The sequence below is a fragment of the Somniosus microcephalus genome, chromosome 2 (assembly GCF_052327205.1).
Source record: "Somniosus microcephalus isolate GS21.2 chromosome 2, FLI_Smic_1.0, whole genome shotgun sequence".
NCBI lineage: Eukaryota > Metazoa > Chordata > Chondrichthyes > Squaliformes > Somniosidae > Somniosus > Somniosus microcephalus.
Window position 1 is genome coordinate 316,886,220 of NC_140988.1, and position 18,986 is coordinate 316,905,205.

Below are 18,986 nucleotides of genomic sequence, written 5' to 3' on the forward strand. Positions count from 1 at the left end.
TGTTTATTTCTCAATCCTTAAATCTCATTGGTTAAGGAGATACACTGTTTGTTCACCAAGGTCCCAGATGCCCTGTTGCCCTCCCTGCACCCATATCTGCTCGCACTTCCAGCAACTTTGTGGACAAAAAATGTTTTAAACCTAAATATGCACGAACAAGTCTAACTAACAGAGCACGCCACAAGATGATCTGCTCCAGCAAAATCTGGGCCAAGAAGTTCAATCTGATTATTGAAAGCAGCCTTCTTAATTAACCCAGACTAGCCAATGCTGGTCATTGAAAAAATAAAATGGCACAAATATCATAATTTGTAATGGGTGTTTTTACATTAGGGAAATACCATGAATGGTAGACGTAGTGTTCTCCTACTGTCAATAGTACACTCAAATGGAAACAGCATGACCGCTAGTGTCTCAATGGCACCAGAGACCTATTTTTATCTTGCGCCTCACAAACTGCTATCGGATTAGCTGCTTCTTGGGCAGTACCACTAAATGCACAGTCAATTCCATACATCGGAATGCTAGAAGCACCAGGCGATAAATATAAATCAAGGAGAATCATGCATAGAGATCATTACAGTGCCACTCTCTTGAGATAGAATACTACAAGATCTGCAAAGTAAAACATGGGTTTTTATAAAATGCTCTTTTGCTGTCCTGTGACTACACATGTTTTATTCATATAAAACCAGTGCCACATGAACAACAAAATGTCATTGACTGATAGTTTGACTTTCTCTCTCTTGGGATATTAATCTATTTGTTATTACAAAAGGTAAAAAAGCAATGATGACCACAGCTCTCCGTAAAGTTTATGGTATAGACCTAGGAACATACTGAAGTATGCTAGATATATAATGGCTCAGAAATTCAGGTCAGGGGCTTCCCGTGGGTGCAAGCCCCCGACCTGCGCTTACCTTGCACGCCGGCCATTGAGCTGTGGACCCGCGTGGGATTCCGATCCTGGGCCTGCTCCAACTGCCGGCACGCAGTGCTTGCGTATCCCAGGGGTGCAGTTAGTTCGATGCATCCCCTGGGGTCACGTGGACCATGGGGAGCCAATCGGAGCAGGGAAATGCCCATTCATAAGATTGACAGGAAGAGCTGTCAAAACTTAGAAATACTACGGGCCCCAAAACATCACTAAATCTTCAAATAAATTTTTAAAAACCATCACATTTTTAAAATAAACTATAAATTACATGAAATAACTATTTTAAACAATAATTTAAAATTTTTGGAAAAAATAATTTTATTTTCTAACGGGGCTAAAAATAAACTTACCTTTCTTTACAGTATTTAAAAATAATAAACCTGTGGGAAAAATGTTTTAATTTTAATTAATTCACCACTTACCTTGTAAGAAGCAGGCCTTACGCCTGCTTTTTAAATGTGTAACTTCTGGAGATTTACCCTCCCAGGAAAACCTGTAAAAAAAAACGTAAGTTTGATGCGCACGCGTTCGAAATCTGAACCCCTTCTTTCAGGGGAACGGAAGTGCCGGTTTCCCGCGCATGCGCAGTGCATGCAGGAAACCGGCACTTCCATTGGGCTTACAGGTGAGTACCCCGTGCGTACTCACCCGTGGAGACCCAAAGTTCTGGGCACATTCTTTCACATTTTGATTTATGATACCATCAGAACACTTCTAGTGGGGGTAATTATAACGTAACTCGCCATCAGGGAAACCCATGGGATTGGGTGCAACGCCAGTTTTACATCCCACCGTATATTACTCTCCATTGACATCAACGGAAAGTAAAATTGGGCGGGGTGTAAAACCAGCATTGCACCCGAGCCCTTGGGTTTTCCGATGGGCATGTTAAGTTAAAATTGACCCCAAGTGTTTCATAACTTTTATAATAAAATAAATGTCTCCTCTGCTCTCTTAAAGCTACTGACACTTGCTAAGTATAGATCTATGGGTGCTTACTACCCTTTGGTATGTCAAGCAAGTAGTAATATTCTTCATATATTAACATAGACAGTGAATGTGGCAGGCTGCCGAACCATGAAGGATACTACACCTGTCTTCACCCAATATCCATGAGCACACCGTTCAGGAAGAAACATTGGATAGTAATGATAAGTCAGTGAAGCTTGTTGTTTCTTTCCCCAACCTTATCCAAGGGTACTAAGATTAATTATAATGTTCTGAACTATCATGCCTGCAGTTTGAACATTCCCTTCTGCACTTCCCTAACATTTAAAAAAAAATTCTGGTGCCGTGTCTGCATTGAAATTAGAAACATCTTTATGATATATTTTATATATATGTGTTTAAACTGCTTTTGGTCTGCACAGCAGAACCTGTTATTTTTGTTAGTAAAACTATTTCTTCCTGTCAATTAACAGCTTTTTATGCTTTCCTGGCCGACCGCCCCTCTTCCACCTTCTGTAAACTAGAGCTCATCCAAAACTCTGCTGCCCATATCCTAAACCTCACCAAATCCCATTCACCCATAACCACTGTGCTCGCTGACCTACATTGGCTCCCAGTCCAGCAACGTCTCAAATTTAAAATTCCCATTTTTTTGTTCAAATCCCTCCATGACCTCGCCCCTCCCTATCTCTGTAATTTCCACCAGTCCTACAACACTTTGAGAACTCTGTTTCCCTCTAATTCTGCCTCTTGCACATCCCTGATTTTCATTGCTCACCATTGGCAGCCGTGTCTTCAGCTGTCTAAGCCCTGAGCTCTGGAATTCCCTCATTAAACCTCTCTACTTTGCTACCTCTGTCTCCTCCTTTAAAATGCTCCTTAAAACCTATCTCTTTGACCAAGCTTTTGGTCACCTATGCTAATATCTCCTTATGTGGCTCGGTGTTAAATTTTGTCTGATAATGCTCCTGTGAAGCGCCTTTAGAAGTTTAACTAAAAGGCGCTATATAAAGGTGAGTTTTTTTTTGCTTTAAGCACTAGTCTTAGGCTGCAGTTATACTGCACTACTGGCCTGGTTCACAGAGGGCAAGCGTGGAAATATACCATGGGCTGCAAGTTACTCTCTGCATACCAGGAGAGCTCTGTGTATTTCTTATAATATGCTCTACTTCACCAGAAACATTTTTTTAATGTTAGGAAAGTGCAGAAGGGAGCATCTATTTTTCTGTACCATTAAAATGGCTCAATTCTAAGTTTATAAAGTGGCTAGGAGGTTAAATGGATAGCATGAGCATATTTTTAAGATTCACTTCACACTGTGTGAAGTGATTATTCATCTGGTGCTAAGCCTAAGTAACGTGAGACAGTTGCCTGGAGAAGGTTTCACATTGCTTGGCATACTGCATTCTGGATTCAGATTGGGTCCAGATTCTGGAGTTATACTGGTGCTTTGACATCAACATGCACCCAAAAACTAATTTATATCAATACGAAAGTGGTAGACTAACTGCAGCGTTCAAAAAACCTCATTTTGATATATAATGCATTAAAGAACAACTGACTTCAAATTAAATATATACATACTTGAAAAGGAAAAAAATTGCAGGGTTATGGGGAAAGAGCAGGGGAGTGGGACTAACTGGTTAGGTCTTACAAAGAGCCGGCACAAAGAGCTGGTACAGGCACAATGGGCCGAATGGCCTCTTTCTGTGTTGTATGCTTCTATGATTCATAGTATAATGCTACTTTTTGTCTGCAGTTCTACTCTAACCAGTGTGAAGCTCAAGCTATGTAAGAGTATATCCTGGAGCAGTTAATGCCTTCACAGTCAGATTGCCAACCTGACTCCTGAATTATACTACCACTTATGTGCCAATGCATATCTGAAACTGTTTTGCATCAATGCAAAAGAGGTAGTATAACATTGCTAAATTAATAAAGTATTTAGCACTATAATCTTCCATGTAGTTAATAATATATTACACTCAATGTTTTTAATATGATTTTGTTTCATAGCTTTAATTTGAAAAGTATGAGTGCCAAAACTGGTGATATGAAAGCAATTGCAGTTGTGTAATAACGCCCTGAATCTTTAGTTTTGGCACTTACACTACATTCCGTATGAGAGGTACGGTATTATTATTAACCGCAAAATGAATTCATATGTATGTACCAGAATCCCAGAAATAGCAAGAACTAAAGCTTAAATGAGTGGAATACAGTATTACGAACAAGTGACTTATATATGCAGATTCAGAGTACAAAAGTTAACTTCTACCAAACATGTTGCCCATATTAGTATATCTAAAGTTCGGTGTTTTTAAATTAATGGTAATTATTATATCGGTTCTACAGAATATTATTGTTAAGTAAAATTGAATACCGAGTCATAACCATATCACTGTGCCAGAAGCTCCACAGTTTGGGGAGGTTCAGATAACATCTATCATCTTATATGCGAAAGGCGAATTGTTTTTTTTAAAGAGTGAGAATATTGTAATAAATATAGTTTGATGGGTCTCGAACTGAAAAGGGAGGAAGAGCGGAAAGGAAAGGCACGCCAAGGATAAACTGCAATTTAGAACACAAGTTGAAAACGATTCTGTGCATGACTATAGCAGGGCCGTTAGAATCACATTGATGCTATTGTTTCTCCCGCTGCCCAATTTGTTATGTAGTTATGTAGAAATTGTACATGGTTATGTAGAAAAAATTGAGTTATTTTCTGATCAATTTGTTAAGTTAAGATAAACATAGATAAGTTGAGTTTGTTAAATTACTTTTCCTATTATTATTGCCTTTCGTTGTGAATGTTAAAAACTATTTTTTTAAGAAAACGAAATCAATGCTTCCATCGTACAATATTGTATATATTTAAACAAAAGCTTGAGTATCTTATTTCGTGGGGTTTGATGCTAAAAGAGCTGTACTTGACCTCGACCTGATTTCTGGTACTATTTTACAATAGTTTCACAAAATGTGATTTGTGTTTACATTCAGTGACTTTTGACGGGTAGTTTTGCTATTAATTCGGTCCCAGTGCGCGGATATCCGCTGCTCAGCTGATTCCGTGTAAATAATTTGACCGGACAAGCAAATCTTTGTAAAATGGAATCTTACCCCTAAAGTAACTTCTGAGTTGGGAATTGGCACTGCTGCGGTTTGAACTGCATAACGATGAACAAATACGGTAAACTCGTCTCGATAAACAATTGGACTAGAATGGCAAAACGACAACAAATTGGCATTTGTGAGTTAACAGGTGTAAACATGAAACCGACGCAGACTTACACGAAATCATCCATTTACAATGATATTAGAAACACAAAATATCGTCCCTCTGAAAAACTGAGCAAATTAACCCGTCCCACTAAGGGACTTCTAATATCGGCGTTCCGTAGAGTTGGCGGGCAAGATGTCATATCGATTATTGTACATCACAACCCCTGGGGGGTAGTACAAAATATCTGGCGGCACTGGGTTTATCTGAATTATGCCATGTCTCTGATCATCTTCTGGCTTCGTGGTAGCTGTGAAGGGGCGCATGTGTATAATGGTTGGGGAGGTCATCCTCCAAAACATGCCCTTCAACGCCTTCCGGAACTCTCTCCTCATCAGGCAGTACAGAATAGGGTTCAAGCAGCTGTTAGTGTGCGCCAGGCAGACGGTTATGGGGAAGATGTAGGACTGGGTGGTGTAGTACTCGTAGCTGAAGTGAACGACGTTGAGCTTGACCAGGACGCCCCAGAAGGTCAAGGCCTGGTTGGGAAGCCAGCAGAGAAAGAATGAAAGGACAACGATCGTGACGGATTTGGTCACCTTGGACCTCCTCTTGGTGCTGCAGCTGCTGACGTTCTTGTTTGTAACGTAACGCAGAAGGAGCAAGTAGCACACTGTGATGATGACAAGAGGAATAACGAAACCCAACAGGAACTTTTGGATCTGGTACAGGCCGAGCCAGAATTGGCCAGAGCCGTTCTGATCTGGAAACCTCAGCAGGCAGAACTCCTCGTTGGAGTATGAAGAGGTTGTGGAAAACACGGCGTGGGGAATGGTAGCCAAGATTGCCGAAACCCAGATCAGGATACATATCCATTTGGCGGAGCAGCCGGAAAATCTCCTCTTGGGCTTCAGTGCCGACGCCACTGACCAATACCTCGCAATGCTCATGGCGGTCAGGAAGAACACGCTGGCGTACATGTTCATGACCGTCACCGAGGAGACAATCTTGCACATGACCTTCCCAAAGGGCCAGCTGAAGTCCAGAGCAGTGTCCACCGCCCAGAAGGGAAGGGTCAAGACGAACTGAAAATCCGTCAGTGCCAGGCTGGTCACGAACAGGTTAATGGAGGATTTCTTCCACCCTTGCCTGCTCTTCATGAGGTAGAGCACCAGCACGTTGCCAACCAGCCCCAGAGTGCAGACCACCGAGTAAACTATGGAGATGGTGATGCGCACGGCGGCAGAGCCGTCTCCAATGATGCCCTGCTCATCCACGTCCAAATACTTCACCAACTCGTTCAGGGACTGGTTGGTTTTGTTGAACACAAAAAGTTTCTCAAGAAGGAAATTGGGAAGTATCTCCTTTCTGTCCCTGTCTTCCATGGCTACTTCTAAAGCGGCAGAGTGGTTGCTTGGGGTGAAACTGACATCCATCCCATGGTCTAATTCATTGGGCTTGAGGCGCCGATCGCTTTTCCTTTAAATCCTTTTCCTTGGGACCGTCTCCAACCGGAAAGTACCCAACAAGCCAGCAGGACACATCTTTATATCTCATCCTTAGCCTTCGTCAAATTACGCCAGCAAGTAAGAAGCTCGGTTCGGCGCATGCGTGCACGGCATTGGGCTTTCCAATAGGTGGGATGTCAGGTTGTTTTTGTACTTCCCTGGTTACACGGTATTATATGAATGAAAAAATCCATCTTTACAACTTCAGTCTTCCTTTCGAAAGACACGGCACCGCTAATGTTAAGCTTCGGCCAATGTACATCTCAGTGAGTGCAGCACAGTGACATCGAACCAGTAATAGGGAAATTGATCAGTGCTATTGCAGCCGCTTTGCCTGGATCCCTTTAAAACTGAAGCATCACTTTGTCACGATTGGCTTCACCTTTCAGGCTAGGGTTATATACTCGACTAGCGATTATATAATAGATCGGAATCAATGGGTGGTCAATAAATATTTTGGGCGCTTAATTAATACATTTTAAAATGATTTAACTGCAAACAGCAGAAGCAGACCTGTCCTATTTCGTATTTGAAATGTCAATTACATTTGTACAAACGACACGAGACCGGGACCCTTCACAGCAGCGTCACTGGACTCGGTGCAGCCCCGTGTATCTGAGATTTTGGAGCGTGTCCACGGGAACTGGCAGCGCTGACCGTATTATTAACATATACGGCAATAGATCCGTTTGGATACAGATATATTTTAATCGTTTTCCTCATACTATTCCACTTTGTTTCGTTTACTTGTTCTTGGCTTTCCCAGAGAGTCTAAAATCTTTTAGGCTGCCTATCTTGCTCCAACTTGCGATTCGTGCTTTGCTATCTAAATGCGAGTTGTTGTTGTTTTGATGCCCGCTAAGTGAATCCTGTACTGGATTTAGCAATAAAACGTGGTCAGTATCGCCTATCATCTGAACACTGGTATCAGCGATTAATGTTCACTTCTCATTTATTTCCCCCCGTCCTTATTGTATTTGCACTGAATTAAATGCTTCCCTCATTGTTGCGAGAGAGTGAGCGGAAAGGCACCAGGCCATGTACTGGGGCAACACAAACACAAGACTACAACAAGAACAGAACGTGAGGCAAACACCCAGCAGGCCAGTCAGCACCTGGAGCGAGAACAGACAGGTGGATGTTCAGAGCGTGTCTCCGGGAACTGACAGCACTGAATCCGGGCTGACCATTTGTCACCACATTAACGAACAGAGCTAGAGTGAGCGAGAGATTTTAATTGCTATTCTCTTAAGTCTCTACAACCCAGAACTGCAGCGGCCGCTTTTTAAAAAAATGAGGATCACTGATTTACAGACGTGCTTTCTACAGGGTCTTTGTTTAAAACAAGATCAATTTAACAGAAAACAAAAGCAAAATACTGTGGGTGTTGGGACACTTAAAATGAAAACAGAAAATGCTGGAACCACTCAAGCAGGTCAGGCAGTATCTTTGGAGAGAGAAACAGAGTTAACCTTTCATCAGAACTGTTTAACATAATGCCCTTTAAACACGAATTCTTAATCCAGACTCCGTCTTACTGGGTTTATACAATCTTTATTTTTGGGTCCACTTTCCATATTGACTTTCTGAAGGGATTTTGTTCCATATGTTTTCATTTATAGGGAGCTTGCTTTATGGAGACACGGTTCCTTATTCAAGATATTTGCTTTCTAAAGCTTTTTTTTCTATAAGGTTTTTGTCAGGATATTTCATTATTTTATACGGGGCCCTTGCTTTCTATAGGATCGGTTTTATAATACTTTCTATATGGATTTCTGTTTTGAAAAGTGTTTCTACTTTGTGACGGGGTTTCTCGTTTTATAAAATCGCGCAGAGAAGGAATGGGTTCAGATCAATATACTGATGATGCAGTACTTTAGAATACATTGAGGTCAGTTTCCTGCACGATTTCAGTTGAGCGCTGCGCTACAATCACTCTTGCTGAGAGAGCAGGGTTAATTCCCGAGGACACCCTTTCACAGAATCAAACAAAGAGAAGCAAACAAAACATGGGACAGGAAATCAAACACAAAGAGCAGAGAAAGGAAGAAAGGTGAGTGATTACAAAAATCAAAGGAAAGAATAAAGTCAAAGGAAATCATTAAAGTGAAAAGGGATGGGAAGATCTGGAAGCGAGCAGTTGCAGCTTTGTGCCAGGATTACTAGAGAGGGGGCAGTGTTGTCCTGCAGCATTACTGATCTCAGTTGGGATGACGGCAGCGCTGCAATTGGCCTTAGTGTCCCTGTGTTCGGGAGGAGATCCTTCACACCATTGCTAACCAGGAGAGTGCATGCACTACAGAAGCATCCGGGAAGGCGCCGAACACCTCGAGTCTCTCCGCTGGGAGCAAGCGGAAGCCAAGCGCAAGCAGCACAAGGAGCGCACGTCAACCAGGGCACCCCACCCACCCGCCCCTTCAACCATCGTCTGCCCCACCTGTGACAGGGACTGTAGGTCCCGAATTGGACTCATCAGTCATCTGAGAACTCATTTTCAATGTGGAAGCAAGTCATCCTCGGTTCCGAGGGACTGCCTAAGAAGAAGAAGAGTGCATGTACAGACAACAGGTAAGGGACCGGATACACTCAGCTGTGGTGCCCTCTTAAGGCGCAAGTGAGGCCCAGGCCTGGGTCATTCTACTGCACCACCACAACCCCGACCCTATTACTTGCACTGTGGGCTCCAAGAGGAAGCCACAAAGTCTTAGCAGTGTTTCAGTAGGACCACTAATGCAGCACCAGAAGAGGTGGCTGGGTATTTAAAGCAGCAGAAAAGTCTTGAAGATCAGGGAATTGCTGCCTTGTAGACTTCAACAGAGATCAAGATCCATATGGATGCTAGATTCGAATGAGAGGAAGCCCTCTCCCTCCATTCGGGGACATCATGACCATTACCACTGTACCCTGGAGCCTGCTTCCACGTTCAATATTGTGATCCTGAGAAGCGATAGTAACATTGATGGTTACCAAGAAAATCTGGTACCCCGCCACTTGCATATGGCGGGTGGAAAAGGAGTAACCAGTGGCAAACCTGGCAAAGTGGGTGACAGGATTTGAGATCATGTTGGTGAGGTCATAGTAGGCTTTAATGCCCAATTTTTCCCACTTTTACCATCGCTTTCCCAAACCAGAGAGTGGAGGAAATTTAAGCCATTGGTATCAATCTTATGTTCCTGTGTTGCATATTTTCCATAGCTCTGATATCTGTTCTATAATGAGTTACCCAAAACTGCAGTGATGTCTCAGAGTTATGGTTAGAACTATAGCCTTCAGAGTTAATGGAAAAACCAGTCAGCCATCCAATTTATCTGAGTGTTAACATGGGCTACAATAATCTCAGAGGATTAGAACTGCAGCCTTGTGTAAGAGGTAATGGGGGGGGGGGAGGTTCAATACATTTTCAGGATTAAAATGGGGAAGAGGGTCAGTACTGACTTTGAGTAGGGGCAGAAGCTACATTGATGTATAATATTAACAGGAAATACTCTGTGGATGAATGCATTGGTTTAGCTGCAAAGGAAGGAGTCAGCAGAAAGGATGACTTCAGAACACAAAGCGAGGATGGATGCCTCACTGCCATTTACTTTTAAAGTCATCATTCCTTCTATCAGTCAGGCAGCTACTGGAAACAACTAAAACTAACTGCACTGACTGCACAACATCTATCTCTCTGAAAGAAAAAAAACCTACAAATCTGAACTAAAAGTAGGAAATGCTGGAAATACACAGCAGATGGGTGCATCCATCTTCAGCCAGAAGTGCCGAGTGGATGATCCATATCGGCCTCCTCCTGAGGTCCCCACCATCACAGAAGCCAGTCTTCAGCCACTTTGATTCACTCCACGTGATATCAAGAAACAGCTCAGCGCACTGGATAGAGCAAAGTCTATGGGCCCTGACAACATCACGGCTATCGTGCTGAAGACTTGTGCTCCAGAACTAGCTGCACCTCTAGCCAAGCTATTCCAGTACAGCTACAATACTGACATCTATCTGACAATGTGGAAAACTGCCCAGGTAGGTCCTGTCCACAAAAAGCAGGACAAAACCAATCCAGCCAATTACAACCCCAGCAGTCTACTCTCAATCATCAGCAAAGTGATGGAATGTGTCATCGACAGTGCTATCAAGCGGCATTTGCTCACCAATAACCTGCTCACTGAAGACTAGTTTGGGTTCCACCAAGACAACTCGGCTCACGACCTCATTACAGCCTTGGTCCAAACATGGACAAAGGCGTTGAATTCCAGAGGTGACATGCGAGTGACTGCCCTTGACATCAAGGCAGCATTTGACCAAGTGTGGCATCAAGGAGCCCTAGTAAAACTGAAGTCAATGGGAATCAGGGGGAAAACACTCCACTGGCTGGAGTCATATCTAGCACAAAGGAAGATGGTTGTGGTGATTGAAGGTCAATCATCACAGCCCCAGGACATTGGTGCAGGAGTTCCTCAGGGCAATGTCCTAGGCCCAACCATCTTCAGCTGCTTCATCAATGATCTTTCCTCCAACAGAAATGGGGATGTTTGCTGATGACTGCATAGTATTCAGTGCCATTCACAACTCCTCAGATAATGAAGCAGTCCATGCCCACATGCAACAAGACCTGGACGACGTTCATGCTTGCGCTGATAAGTGGCAGGTAACATTCATGCCACACAAGTGCCAGGCAATGACTCACTCCAACAAGCAAGAGTCTAACCACCGCCCCTTGACATTCAACTGCATTACCATCGCTGAATCCCCCACCATCAACATCCTGGGCGTCACCATTGACCAGAAACTTAACTGGACCATCCACAAAAATACTGTGGCAACAAGAGCAGGTTAGAGGCTAGGTATTCTGCAGTGAGTGTCTCACCTCCTGACTCCCCAAAGCTTTTCCACCATCTACAAGGTACAAGTAAGGAGTGTGATGGAATACTCTCCACTTGCCTGGATGAGTGCAGCTCCAACAACACTCAAGAAGCTTGACACCATTCAGGACAAAGCAGCCCGCTTGATTGGCACCCCATCCACCACCTTAAACATTCACTCCCTCCACCACCAGCGTACCTTGGCTGCAGTGTGTACCATCTAACAGCACTGTGGGAGTACCTACACCACATGGACTGCAGCAGTTCAAGAAGGTGGCTCACCACCACCATTTCAAGGGCAATTAGGGATGGATAATAAATCTGGCCTTGCCAGCGATGCCCACATCCCATGAACAGTTAAAAAAAAGATACATCAACATCTGAGAATGAGAAAAACCGGTCATCATTTCAGGGGGAGACTCTTCATCAGAAACAAAACATGAAGACAGGAGAGTTCCTTTATGGGACTGACCAAGCTAGAGAGAAAAGGGGCTGTAACAGATAAAAGGCAAGAGTCTGGTGCACTAACTATTATAACAAGGAGAAAGCTAACAGGTTTAATAGCCAGTGAAACATTTAAAAAAAATACACAGAAAATGCTGGAAATACACTGCATGTTTGTCATTTTCTGGAAAGAAAAACACAGGCTAATTTTTCAGGCATATGCTCTTCTCCGATAAGAGGGCAGATCTTAGTTGTCTTGGTAAAGATGCTGTCCTGTCAACAAATGTGACTGCCATGTCACGGTTGCTTACACATCCAAGATATGAGTGATCAGGCCAACGTGTTCAGTTACAAGAAGAATATTGATGACCGTGAAGTCTGGGACTGTGCGCATGCGTGTGTTTGACCGCTGATAGAATGTACTTGATGGCAGATGATATAGCCAATGATTTCTCTGAAGTCATAAATAAACTGAAGTTCAAGCAGACTTGTTGGTCATCCACTGTCCTGGTTAGCATGGCTGGTAAAATAACAGCTAAGCAAAGGAGAGCTGTGAGGAAAAAACAGTAGGTATTTAAAGAGGTACTTGAAGTCACATCAGTGCAATAAAAAAGGCCTGCAAAAGTAATTTATGATACACTGAGTCATCAGGCCAGCAGGGTTATTAGGTTGATGAAGGCACTGAGCTCTGGAATTCCAACCCTAAACCTCTCTGCCTCTCTACCTCTCTCTACACCTTTAAGATTCTCTTTATAACTTACCTCTTTGATCAAGCTTTTGGTCACGTATCCTAATATCTCCTTATGTGGCTCAGTATCAAATTCTGCCTGATAACATTCCTGTGAAGCGCCTTGAAATGTTTTACTATGTTAAAGCTGTTATATAAATAGAAAGTAACATTCGCACCACACAAGTGCCAGGCAATGACTATCTCCAACAAGCGAGAGTCTAACCACCACCCCCTGACATGCAATGGCATTACCATCACCAAATCCCCCACCATCAACATACTGGGGGTCACCATTGATCAGAAACTTAACTGGACCAGCCACATAAATACTGTGGCAACAAGAGCAGGTCAGAGGCTGGGTATTCTGTGGCGAGTGTCTCACCTCCTGACTCCCCAAAGCCTTTCCACCATCTACAAAGCACAAGTAAGGAGTGTGATGGAATACTCTCCACTTGCCTGGATGAGTGCAGCTCCAACAACACTCAAGAAGCTCGACACCATCCAGGACAAAGCAGCCCTCTTGATTGGCATCCCCTCTACCACCTTAATCATTCACTTCTTCCACCACCGGCATACCGTGGCTGCAGTGTGTACCATCTACAAGATGCACTGCAGCAACTCGCCAAGACTTCTTCGGCAGCACCTCCCAAACTCGCGACCTCTTCCACCTAGAAAAACAAGGGCAGCAGATGCATGGGAACACTACCACCTCCAAGTTCCCCTCCAAGTCACACATCATCCTGACTTAGAAGTATATCGCCGATCCTTCATCGTCGCTGGGTCAAAATCCTGGAACTCCCTACCTAACAGCACTGTGGGAGTACCTTCACCACACGGACTGCAGCGGTTCAAGAAGGCGGCAGCTCACCACCACCTTCTCAAGGGCAATTAGGGATGGGCAATAAGTGCTGGCCTTGCCAGCGACGCCCACATCCCATAAAAACAAATTTAAAAAAACAAGTTGTTGTCGTTGATGGTGATTAGTGGGTTGGGCGTGCAATTACACAAAAATGATCCTAAATTGTTTTCCTATTGGCTCAATTGTGTCTTCAATTATGGTCAACAGGGTTCCTCTGGGTTAGTGCAAATGACTAACAAGTCCAGTGCTCTGCAAATAAAGATTGTGAGGGGCTTCTTGGGAGCTGTAGAAAGCACCAAGTTTGCTCTCTGTGTACTAATACAGTATTAGTCATACAGCATTAATCATATTGAGTTTGGAAAATTGTGGAGTGTGCTTCACAGATAGCATATTTTAATGTAACAATTTAGTGGGAGGGATTATTACCTAACTAATGGCAAGGGGGGGATGGGGGGTCGGGGTGTCAATGATCTTGGAGAAAATAGTCAGGAACTATCAACTTGCCTTGGAGCTCCCTTCTGAGGCTAGTGAATGGGACTCTGTTTAAGGTATACATACCATTAATGTTCCAGACTGCAGTTAGATTTCTATTCCCATAAAGGAGGGCTGTCAGGTTAATCAGAAAGAAACAGGTTGGATTTCACTCTCATTAGGAATGTATAGGGCAGGCTGTGGCTTTGTGTGAACTTGTGGAGCATTGTAAAACTGAAGGGAAGCCACCTCCATTCACTTTCATCAGTTTTCATAAGGTTTTCAACCTATTGTCTCATGTGGCCCTCATGAAGAAGTTGGAAGCTATGGCAGTATGTGGCCAAATTTTGGATTTGGTTTTTATTCAGTAGGTACCCTTCAGCTTTAAGATTCACCAAAATTCATTTGAAAGAGGAGTGAGGCACTATTAGCATTTATCATAAATTAAAACAGAAAATACTGGGAATCCTCAGCAGGTCAGGCAGCATCTATGGAGAGAGAAACAGAGTTAATGTTTCAGGTCGATGACCTTTTGTCAAAACATTTATCATGCTTGATGTTTTTGTGTTGAACCATATTTTAGGCATTTCTGATGGTACTGTGGTGCTGCAATTTTATCCCGACCTGTAGTTAAAATTGATTGGGTAAACTACCCGCCGATGTCCCACCTGGTTCCCGCCGTCTTCCACTTTACCCTACTCATCTGAGCAAGTGACAAAAGCAACCGCCTGTAGCCAGCGTGCTGCTTCTTTAAATATGCAGATGACATCACCCTGACTGCAATTTTAACTCTGGCCTGAGCAGGGAAACCGCTGCGGCTTTCCCACCAATTGAAGACAGCGAGAAGAGGGTGTGAGACCAGTAGAGACCAATTTAAGGCAATTTTTAAAATTACTTTCCTTGTGGGGCCAGGGGAGCAGGAGTCCTCCTTTGGGCTCTGCTGCCTTGGGCTGCATCCTTCCTCCATGGAGACCCCCTCCAAGCCCCTTCCCTGTGACTTAGCTTCTTGTCGGTGAGCCTTCGTTTGTTGCCAGCTGGTGGTCATCTGCTGCCAGGATTTCCGCCAACTGGCCAGCTGTCGCCTTCCTTCCATTTTGGACGGGGCTGAGCAGCGGCATGCAGATGAGGCACAAGAGTTAAGATCGCCTGGGTCTCATGCTGCCGACATCAACCACATTTGGCACTCAACCCGCCCCCTGCCCACCTGAAGTGGCCCTAGAAATAGTAGATGCATTGCTTGTCATCTTCCAAAATTCTATAGATGCTGGAACAGTTCCCATGGATTGGAGGGTAGCTAATGTAATCCCACTATTCAAAAAAGGTGGTAGAGCGAAAATGGGGAATTACAGACCGGTAAGCCTGACATCGTTAGTGGGGAAACTGCTAGAGTCCATTATAAAAAATATAATAGCAGAGCACTTGGAAAACAGTGACAGGATCGGACAAAGTCAACATGGATTTACAAAAGGTAAATCATGCTTGACTAAACTACTGGAATTTTTTGAGGATGTAACTGGTAGAATAGATAAGGGAGACCCAGTGGATGTGGTGTATTTGGGCTTTCAGAAGGCTTTCGATAAGGTCCCGCATAAGAGATTAACGTGTAAAGTTAAAGCACATGGGATTGGGGGTAAGGTACTGAGAGAACTGGTTGGCAGACAGAAAGCAAAGAGTTGGAATAAAAAGGTCTTTCTCCGAGTGGCAGGCAGTGACTAGTGGGGTACCGCAGGGATTGGTGCTAGGACCCCAGCTATTCACAATATATATTAATGATCTAGACAAGGGAACTAGGTGTAATATCTCCAAGTTTGCAGATGACACAAAGCTGGGTGGGCATGTGTGCTGTGAGGAGGATGCCGAGAAACTCCAGTATGATTTGGACAGGTTGGGTGATTGGGCAGATGCATGGCAGATGCAGTATAATGTGGATAAATGCGAGGTTATCCACTTTGGTGGCAAAAACAGAAAGGCAGATTATTATCTGAACGGCAATAGATTGGGAGAAGGGGAAGTGCAACAAGACTTGGGTGTGAAGGTAAGCATGCAGGTGCAGCAGGCGGTTAAGAAGGCAAATGGTATGTTGGCCTTCATAGCCAGAGGATTTGAGTACAGGAGCAAGGATGTCTTGCTGCAGTTGTACAGGGCCTTGGTGAGACCACATCTTGAGTATTGTGTGCAGCTTTGGTCATCTTATCTGAGGAAGGATGTTCTTGCCATGGAGGGAGTGCAGTGAAGATTCACCAGACTGATACCTGGGATGGCAGGAATGACATATGAGGAGAGATTGGGTCGATTGGGCTTATATTCACTGGAGTTTAGAAGAATGAGAGAGGATCTCATTGAAACTTATAAAATTCTAACAGGACTAGACAGACTAAATGCAGGAAGGTTGTTCCCGGTGGTCGGGGAGTCCAAAACCAGGGGTCACAGTCTAAAGTTAAGGGGTAAGCCATTTAGGACAGAGATGAGGAGGAATTTCTTCACCCAGAGAGAGTGGTGAACCTGTGGAATTCTCTACCACAGAAGGCAGTTGAGGCCAATTCATTAAATATATTCAAGAAGGAGTTAGATATATTTCTTAGGACTAAAGGGATCAAGGGATATGGGGAGAAAGTCGGGACAGGGTACTGAATTTGGATGATCAGCCATGATCTCATTAAATGGCAGAGCAGGCTCGAGGGGCCAAATGGCCTACTCCTGCTCCTATCTTCTATGTTTCTATGTTTCTATGAATCCTGCTCCCAATTAAAATTCCACCTAGTATGTTGCTCGTGAACTCACCTGGTACATGCTACTCACCATCTTGAACAGTAGACTAATCAGTGAGATTTGTTGGTCGATGGCCAAAGTACTATATTATAGCATTTGTCCCTGCTATTGATTCCAACCTCACTGAGTGGCCCCTCGGTGTTGGCTCGTCCAACCTGTGTCTAAGCTCTCTGGACATAAGTGTGGTGTGTCTATATGGGGAGTGGGTGGGCACTCTGTACCAGACAAATACAAACTCTACCTGTGTGCAATTCTCAGTAGTTTACTTTGTAGACTCCTTAACATTGTGATAAAAAGGGTTATACCCGAAACGTCAACTCTAATTTCTCTCCACGGATGTTGCCTGGCCTGCTGAGTTTTTCCAGCATTTTCTGTTGTTATTTAACATTGTGATAGTTTTTTTATTTGTCAGATAGCCAAATAACTAAAAGGAACTTTCATCAGAACTGAAATTAAGACATATAAAGCAGTCAAGAATCAGGTATGTAAGCTTTGGTTACCAAGAAGCAGTTAATGTGCTTAATAGTCTGTGAATAGTTTATTTTTAAAGCAGGAATGAGATTTTTTTTAAATGCTGGATTATATATAAAGGTCACCTTGTAAATCCATTCGAAAAACTAAGTGGTCGATGAAAACCAAATGTAAGCGTATTAAGTGGGAGGTGGATTGGGAAAACAGAGTGAGGTCAATAAAGTTTGAAATTGCTAATTTCATAGAATTATATAGAACTTACAGCACAGAAACAATTGGCCCAACTGGTCTATGTCGGTGTTTATGCTCCACATGATCCTCCTCCCACCTTACTTCATCTAACCCTATCAGCATATCCTTCTGTTCCTTGCTCCTTCGTGTACTTATCTAGCTGCCCCTTAAATGCATCTATGTTATTTGCCTCAACCGCTCCACCTTCTAACCACTCTCTGGGTAAAGAAGTTTCTCCCTCCTGAATTCCTTCTGATTTATTAGTGACAATCTTATATTTATGCCCTCTGGTTTTGGACTCCCCATAAGTGGAAACACCTTCTCTACGTCTACCCTATCGAAACATATACAGAAAGCTTCAGGATTCCAAAGTGAAAGATGAGATGTTGCAGTAAGTTTTTGTGTTGATCACCTGTCTGAGCGGATCGCCTGCCCATTGTAAATTGGAACAAAGTACGACAAAAAGTTGGTTTGGAAGCGGGAGAGCAAGTTGAAGTGGCAAGCCACAGGGAGCTCAGAGTTGCACTTGCAGACACAAGGATGCTCAGTACAGTAGCTACCCAATTTGAATACTCAGAGGGTTGTGAATCTTTGAAATTCTCTGCCCCAGAGGACTGTGGGTGCTGAGTCTTTGAGTATATTCAAGGCTGAGATAGATAGGTTTTTGGACTCATGGGGAATCAAGGGATATGGAGATTGGGCGGGAAAGTGGAGTTGAGGTCGATGATCAGCCATGATCTTATTGAATAGCAGAAGAGGCTCGAGGGGCCGTATGGCCTACTCCTGCTCCTAATTCTTATGTTCTTATGTAATATAGTTTCCCCAGTTTAAAGGAGACAGACCACACCATAAAACAGCAAATTTGCAGCATATTAGATTGGAAAAAGTACACCTAAATTGCCATCTCACATAGAAGTGTGTGGCATGCTTGATGATGGTTTGAAAAGAAATGAATGGACAGATATATTTCGGAGCTGATTTTGCTCATCTTTTTCACTTAATACCTTTTTACAATTTGACTCAGTTCCCCTTTCTGTATCATTCAGCACTTTTTATTTCTTTCTAAGCTGCTAAAAACTCTGTCCACAGACCACGTACTGGCTGTTTGTAATAACAGTTAGCATATATCTGCAGTTTTGACCTTTACCTGTTCTTCTTCCCTAACCTTGGCCTTCTGGTTAGTCCTATAAAGAGACTGTAATATATACAGCAGTTTTCCCCAGGGGTCGGTTTAGGACCACTGGTTTTCTTTAATACATTAATGATTTGGATGTGGGTGTACAGGGCACAATTTCAAAATTTGCAGATGACACAAAACTTGGATATATAGTGAACAGTGAGGAAGATAGTAATAGACTTCAAGAGGACATAGACAGGCTGGCGGAATGGGCGGACACGTGGCAGATTATATTTAATGCAGAAAAATGTGAAGTGATACATTTTGGTAGAAAGAATGAGGAGAGGAAATATAAACTAAAGGGTACAATCCCTTTAGGGCAGGCGGGTGGACCTGTGAGGGATGAGGTGACTGAGGCGGCAGTA

The 18,986-nt window shown here is 43.4% G+C and overlaps 1 protein-coding gene across 1 annotated transcript; it reads right to left on the reverse strand.

The window, feature by feature from the left end:
* Positions 1–1,289: 1,289 nt before the first annotated feature.
* On the reverse strand, positions 1,290–6,650 carry rxfp3 (relaxin family peptide receptor 3). The gene has a single exon (XM_085974202.1). It carries the CDS (start codon positions 6,539–6,541, stop codon positions 5,267–5,269), a length of 1,275 nt encoding a protein of 424 aa, XP_085830328.1. The 5' UTR covers positions 6,542–6,650; the 3' UTR covers positions 1,290–5,266.
* Between the last annotated feature and the right edge of the window lie 12,336 nt (positions 6,651–18,986).

Excerpts from the sequence above, each read along its gene's own strand:
- rxfp3 (XM_085974202.1), bottom strand. The coding sequence starts at position 6,541 with ATGGATGTCAGTTTCACCCCAAGCAACCACTCTGCCGCTTTAGAAGTA.